Genomic DNA, 7,682 nt, shown 5'->3' with positions numbered 1-7,682 from the left:
GGTGTTGCCTCAATTTGGGTTTTCTTTATTGTGTCTACTTCCCTTTTTAGGTCTTGGATGGTTTTATTCAATTCCATCACCTGTTTGGTCTGGTTTTCCTGCAATTCTTTAAGGTATTTTTGTGCTTCCTCTTTAATGTCTTCTACCTATTTAGCAGTGTTCTCCTGTATTTTTTTAAGTGTGTTATTAAAGTCCTTCTTGATGTCCTCTACCATCATCATGAGATATGCTTTTAGATCCGGGTCTAGCTTTTACGGTGTGTTGGGGTGCCCTGGACTGGGCGAAGTGGGAGTGCTGGGTCCTGATGATGGTGAGTGGTCTTGGTTTCTGTTAGTAAGATTATTANGTTTACCTTTCGCCATCTGGTAATCTCTGGAGTTAGTTGTTAAAGTTTTCTCTGTTTAGAGATTGGAGCAGAGGCTGTGTTCCACTCACCAGAAGTCTTAAGATCCGTGGCGAGTGTCCTGGGTAGCTGGCAGGTGTCAGCTGACTCTGCGCCCTAGCTACCCTGGTGCTGGTTGGACCGGAAGGGGCTTGTGCCCCTACTCAGGCCGGTTTCCTGCTTCCCTAACTAATGCAGTCTCAGGTCCTGCGCGATTGGATTGGAGCAGAGGCTGTGTTCCACCCACCAGAAGTCTTAAGATCCCGTGGCGGGTGTCCTGGGTAGCTGGCGGGTTTCAGCTGACTCTGTGCACTAGCTATCCCGGTGCTGGTTGGACTGGAAGGTCTCCTAGTTCTTTTCATATGTCCACAATAACTCAAACACCCACAACAAACAAAGACCAAAATGAAAGAAAAAATCCCATTATCCCTTATGAATATAGATAAAAAATTCTCAAAAAAGTATTATAAAAATGTAAGAACATTTCCTAAATAATACTCATCATAATTAACTTGGCTTCCTCCCAGTGGTGCAGGGGTGGTTCAGCATATATAAATTGATAAAGGAAGCCCAGCATACAAATAGACTGAAAGACAAATCCGCATAATCATCTTATTGGATAAAGAAAAGACCTCTGACAAAATCTAAAATCTTTTCATGATAAGACTCCTAGAGAAACTAGGAATTTAGGAACATCCATGTGAGAAAAACTATTTACAATACAGCCATAGCTATCATTAACCTAAATGAAGAGAATCTCAAAGTATTTCCACTTAAATCAGGAACAAGACCATTTTATCCACTCTGTCCACACCTATTCAACCTGGTAATTGAGTCTTAGCTAAAACAATAAAACAGCTAAAGGAGATCAAGGAGGTAAGAATAGGGAGGTAAGAAGCGAAATATTTATTTGCAGGTTATATGATTTTATAAATAAAAGAGCTTAAAAACTCCACCAGTAGACCTCAACAGTTGAAAAACACTTTCAATAAAGCAGCAGGAGAAATACACAAAATTAGCACAGAAAAATTACTAGCCTTCCTATATATAGATGATAGTGTGAGAAAGAAATTAGGAAAGCAACATCTTTCACAGAACCCTGGAAAGGAAAATATCATGGATAAATCTAACAAAGCATGTAAAATCCTCTGTCATAAGAACCTTAAAACATTGAAGAAAGAAGTTTAAAAAGATACCAGAATATGTAATATCTCCCACATTCACGAATCCCTAAGACCAAAACAGGAAAAATGACTATATTACCAAATGCAATCAACAGATTCAATTCAATCCTTATTACAATTCCAACACAATTGTTGAAAGATCTTGAAATTAAATTAATCAATATCATGTGGAAACAAACACACACACACACACAAATCAAAACACAAACAAATAAGCAAACTAAAGACCTGATAGCTAAAACAATTCTGAATAATAAAAGAAATACAGTGGGTATTACCATTCACAATTTCAAGAAGTACTACAGGGCTAAAGTAATAAAATTATCACAGTGTTGGAATAAAATGAATTGAATATATACATATACATTATATATATATATATATATATATATATATATATATATATATATATATATACATATAAATCCAGACACTTTTGGATTCCTGACTTTTGAGAGAAAAAAAACCCAAAACAACCCCTTCTCCCCCAAAAACCCACCAGAAATAAACATGGGAAAAAGACAGTATCATCAACAAATTATTCTGATCAAATTGGATGGCTTCATGTAAAAGAATGCAAATAGTTTCATATTTTTCACCCTGGATAAAACACAACCCCATATGGACGAAGGACCTCAACATAGGACACAATGTATTTTGAATCTAATAGAAAAGAATGTAGGTTATCATGGAGAACTTATTGGCACAAAGAAAGATTTTGTGAAAAGGACACCAATATCACACAAGTACAACAATTAATACATGGAGCTTTGTGAAACTGTAGAGCTTCTGTATAGCAAGGGCCATGATTTTGGGTAAAACTGACAGGCTACATAACAGGGATTTTATTAATGACATATCAAATAAAGAGTATATATCAGATATATCTAAAACATATAAACAACTAAAAAACTGGGTAGAAAGAAAACAAATAAACCCATTAAAATGTGGTATAGAAACAAGCAGTCATCAAAAGACAAAACATAAATAGCTGAGAAATATATTTAAGATTTTCAAAATTTTTAATTAGGGAAATGCAAATCTAAACTACTTTGAGTCTCTGTATCCCACCAGTTAGAATGGTCAAGAACAATAAAACAAATAACAACTTATTCTTGTGAGGATATAGGGCAAAGATAACACTGATCCACTGCTGGTGGCAATGCAAACTTTTACAGCCACTATAGAAGTCAGTATGGTTGTTCCTTAGGGAATTGGGAATAGAGCTACCTCAAGATCCACATATACTACTCTTAGGCATATTACCAAAGAGTCTACATCCTCCTAAAGAGACCCTTGCTCAATCATATTTATTATGGCTCTATTCATAATAGCCAGAAATTGAAAATATCCTAGATATCATCAAATGATGAATGGATAATGAAATTGTGGTATACTGAAACAATGGAAAGTTACATAGCTGTTAAAAAATGAAACTGAAATTTTTAGGTAAATTGATAGAGCTACAATTAAGTCATGCTGTGTGATGTAACAGAGATACAAACCATTATGAAAAATATTCATTATTATGTTATTGGATTGCCAATATCTTAATAGTATCAAGAGAAAAAAGAAAAAGCAAAATTTAATAAAATACATGTAGCTATATATTTTTTTCCTAAAAGAAAGGTAAAATTAAAGAGCTTATGTAAAGTATGTCAAATATTGAAGAGAAGGGTGTAATTTATCACAAGGGATATTTTATAATATGTACATTATAATATATTATATTGTATGTAATATTATATATATTGTGTATATATTACAGAAGAATTTATATGAATTTAAAATTTTATGTCTTCAAAAATAAACATCTGGAAGTGAATGAAAAATATCTGTAAGGTTTAAATTTATACATCCTTCACTGGTTATCAAGAAAACTTCTCTTGACAGAAAACCACAGCCAATCAAAATTCAGAGTTGTGAAACTCAGTTGCAATGGATACAATCATAAAACATTTTCACACCAAAGACTCTAGGAACTTTGCAGAAGAGAAGGCAGACTGTAAGAGCCAGAGGAAAAGAAAATTTGTTGTGAGATTTTTTTTTCTAAGTCATATCAGATACTAAATCTACAAAGTCTCACTAACATGACCACTCAACCTTAAGCTGAACAAGGATGACTGCAATGGACATGCCAAGATGCACTGGAAAAAAGCCCAGAAAACTTTAACCCTATACAAAACCTATAGGTAATTGAGGAGTGGGGAGAGCTAGGGAGGTGGTCTTCCTCAGGGAAGAACACACTAATTGGTGCCAATGGTCAGTCATGAAAACATACATTCATGTAACAGTATATGGCTCAACAGGTAATATTTAGGAACATATATGTATATACATAATATGTATATTATAAGAATTAGTGGAAAAAAGAGGCCATGAGTTTGAAGGAGAATGGCTATTGGGTATATGGAGGGTTTGATAGTAGGAAAGAATGTGTGAAGTGTAAAATTATAAAGTAAAGAAAAATATATGAGCAGTTTATAGTGTGTGCTGGGTTGGGGCTATGGGGGCTGTAGGGGATTCTGAATTAAATTCTGACTACTTGAAAACTGAAGAGACGTGAACCTTCACAAAATGTTAGAAGAATAAGAAGAGTGAATACATTGTGTGTGTGTGTATATACATATACATATATATATATATATACACACACATACACACACATATGTATATATGCATCCCTTCATCCATGATTTTTATGTCTTGTTGTGTTCTTACCACTATTGGATAACAGTAGTCATTGCATAATATACTTTTTTTTATTTAACTTTATTTATTAATTAACATACTATCTTTTTTCTTTATTTCCACTAGAATATATAAAACTCCTATTTAATATTCTCTACAGTCAAATATTAAAAGTATATGAATTGCTTACAAATAAAAAGGAGGATCTTTAGTGAAATATAAAAATATTGATAAGAAGATACAATCTGAAGTGACATCAAAGCTGTAGCTCAGAATATTTTCAGTTCAGTTTCCCCTTTTTGTTTCAAAAGGAGAGAAAAACAACAGACATACAGGTCCTGAAAATACTAGACTATGGACAATGCATTTCCAAGTCTTGGTCAGTGAGGTTCTATGTTCTTGGGAAGAACCCATTTGATCTTGTCTTGCTTCCATATTGTGCCTGAGGTTGTCAGTATGTTTCTAGGTTTCTTTTCAGGCAGGAGTTACAGAGGAGGTTCCCAGTTTGTAAGGATCCACTGTGTTCCTAACTCAGCCATTCCCTAAAGCAGCATTCCTACAACACATGAGAGCTTTCATTGAACAGTACGCCAAGTCCATTATTCAGAACACTGGCAGGAAAGATAGACTAATATATAATCTTTGAAATATTTTCATTTTAATAATGAAAAACTGAAAAGCTCACAACCATGAAGTATGTGTCTTGATTCTCTAGAATAATATTAGACAGCTACACTATAGGCATTCAGTTGTATGCCCTTAATGAATGATAATTGATTGATCTCTGAGAGCTCACAACAGGCACCACAATAATCCAGATGAAGTACAAAGCGCCCATAAAGAAAGTCAGTAAACATAATTAATAGCCTTAGAGAGATGGTAATAGGACAGTCTCTATGGAAGAAAACAATGAAGAGCAAGTAAAGCCAAGATTATATGAGTGAAAGTTAAAATTCAGTACATTTGAGAATGCAGAAACAGTAATTTTTAAGAAAAACTGAATTAATGAGCCAAATAGTTACGCTAGAGTAATTGGCAGGTTAACCACAAGGACTAGTATGAAAGAGAGAATGAAAAAAACCCACAAAATGTCTTGAAGAACAGCAAGCTATTATGATATGCACAGTTCTAGGAAAGAAAACAGTAAAACTAGGAATAAATATTTAAGTAAACGACAGCATGAAGACACATGCTTTTATGTTGTAGTATAGAACAGAAGTCAATAACAAATATAAATACAACTTGTTGAGACCATTTGGTGTTGCTTGTATGTATGTGTCTTGGGGCCTGACACTCATTTGGTATGGGATAACCAGCGTGGGGGTTCATCCCTGGTGAAGGAGGGACAATGGTGTAATTACCTTTTAATTAAAAATACAGAAAAATTAGATTAAGAACACACAGCATGACTGCCATACAAAACAAAACCAAGCAAACAAACAAAACTAAAAAACCCTCTAGTGAGCCAACTCTGAAGGTTTAAGCAAATTTTTTTGGTTCTATGATATCAAAGCAGATCAACAGTGTCCCAGAGAAGGTCCAGTGCATGCACAAATGGATCTGGTCACCATATTGCTCTTTCTAATTGAAAAACATTCAAAAAAATTGAAATGTTAAGTGCAGAAGTAAAATGAATGTCTTACACACCTACGCATAAACAAAATTAAATCCAAGATAAAACAGTAAAATACAAATGAGGAAACATTTTACTGCTCCTGGGAATACACGAAAACATGAAATTCCCAACATACAAGTTCACTGATAGTGAAAATAAATCAAATTGTTGTCACCGGTTACTTCTGTGTATGTAACTCTGTATAGGAGATTGTGCTAGAATGTCCCTCAAATCAAACATATGTAACACATTTTAATTAGGTATGTTAACTCATTTACTCCTTAACTGAAAAATGCCACAACATTCAAAGAACTACTGCAATAAATCTGAGAATACAGTCTATTTTGAAATATTTCCTAGGTATTATATTAGAAATAAAAGTTTAAAGAAGTTACTGAATTCTACATAGTCTATTTGACTAATTGTAAGTGTTGGTTTAATAATGATCTTACACAATGGAACATGTGAATTATTTTTAGAAAAAAATAACAATCAGATTTATTTTTCACCATAATCTCTGGAAATATGTTTATACATACTGCCATTTTAAAAATATAAATAGATGTACCTGCTATGTTGACCAGGATTAATGATCCTCTGTACGCAAAACATCCTTGGATAATGGCTTCTACAAATTGTGAGGCACTGGGAAGTTCAGCATCCAAAGCATTCTCAAACCTGGACACATTCTCCTTTTTGCCAATCACTAACAGCACAAGCCCCGTTAGAGAAATGAGACAAAGAATACTCATCTTTATCACAGTGCTGATAGTCTGAAGCCAAGTCACTGCTTTCATTCTTCTAGCATTGAGAAATCCAAATGACCACAAAATAGCTAAAGCCAGGCATTTAATCGGGAGTTCTGGAGCTGGGCACCCAGGATAGAAAGGTTGAATTAGATAACTACCTATTAGTAAGGTTTGAGTACCCAGGCCTAGACAATGAGAAAAAACTTTAATCCAAAAACTGAGGAAAGCAGCAGACGGTCCAAGAGATCTCTTCAGAAAATAATAAGATGCTGCACTCACAGGAAACGTGGTTGCCAGCTCTGTCAAAGAGAGAGCAATCATAATGCTCATCAGGCCACAGCCTGCCCAGATACTGAGGGAAACAGGGATGTTCAGTGAGGAGTATTTTAATACTCCTTTAGGAGACACAAAAATCCCTGACCCTATTATGGTTCCAAGTAAGAGCATGTTTACGTGGAAGAATCCTATTGCTCTTAAGAGATGCATGGTTTTGCCTTTTTCTAATGTTTGTCCTAAAAAAAAAATTGCAAAATTATATGTTTCTAAATTTTTGATCTTTACAATCCAATCATGCTTGCCTATGTTCTCTTGTTCAAAATATCATTCTTATATATGTTTAATTATCTAATTTGAAGTTTTTGTAATGAATTATTAACTGACCAGTTTTTTTTTCTCCAAGAAATTCTGATCCCCCCTTAAGTCCAATGTTAAAATGTTTCTTATATTAAGTTTTGTTTTTCAAAAATAAAATATGTTGCTGACCAAGTTAGCAACTATGAATTAGGAAATTAGTTCTTTAAATTCCTGTGTAAAATTATTCATCTCTAGCACTGGAAGAGAGTCATTATTTAACTATTAGGTAATCATTTAGAGATTTACACCAAGAACTGAATTTAAGTTTAACCAGAAAATTTTAAACTTTGAGTTTCATTGAATCAAGATGAGAATCTCACATTTGTTTCTTTGAAGATACATGATGTTTTATATCTTCAAAATATATGTATATGTTGTTTCCACATAAGTGAATAGAATGAAACTTAAAGTATATAACATTTGCCAAA

General features: G+C 33.8%; 1 protein-coding gene across 1 annotated transcript in view; it reads right to left on the bottom strand.

Annotated features, from left to right (window-relative positions):
- LOC110291030 (solute carrier family 7 member 13-like) overlaps positions 1-7,176 on the bottom strand; it is a 14,441-nt gene extending 7,265 nt beyond the window's left edge. Inside the window, exon 1 of the mRNA XM_021157966.2 lies at positions 6,441-7,176. Within this exon, the coding sequence (XP_021013625.1) occupies positions 6,441-7,107 (667 nt within the window). The 5' untranslated portion in view covers positions 7,108-7,176. The remainder of the gene's footprint in view (positions 1-6,440) is intronic.
- Positions 7,177-7,682: the final 506 nt, after the last annotated feature.

The sequence above is a fragment of the Mus caroli genome, chromosome 3 (assembly GCF_900094665.2).
Source record: "Mus caroli chromosome 3, CAROLI_EIJ_v1.1, whole genome shotgun sequence".
Classification (NCBI taxonomy): Eukaryota; Metazoa; Chordata; class Mammalia; order Rodentia; family Muridae; genus Mus; species Mus caroli.
This window is presented reverse-complemented; position numbering and strand designations above follow the sequence as displayed.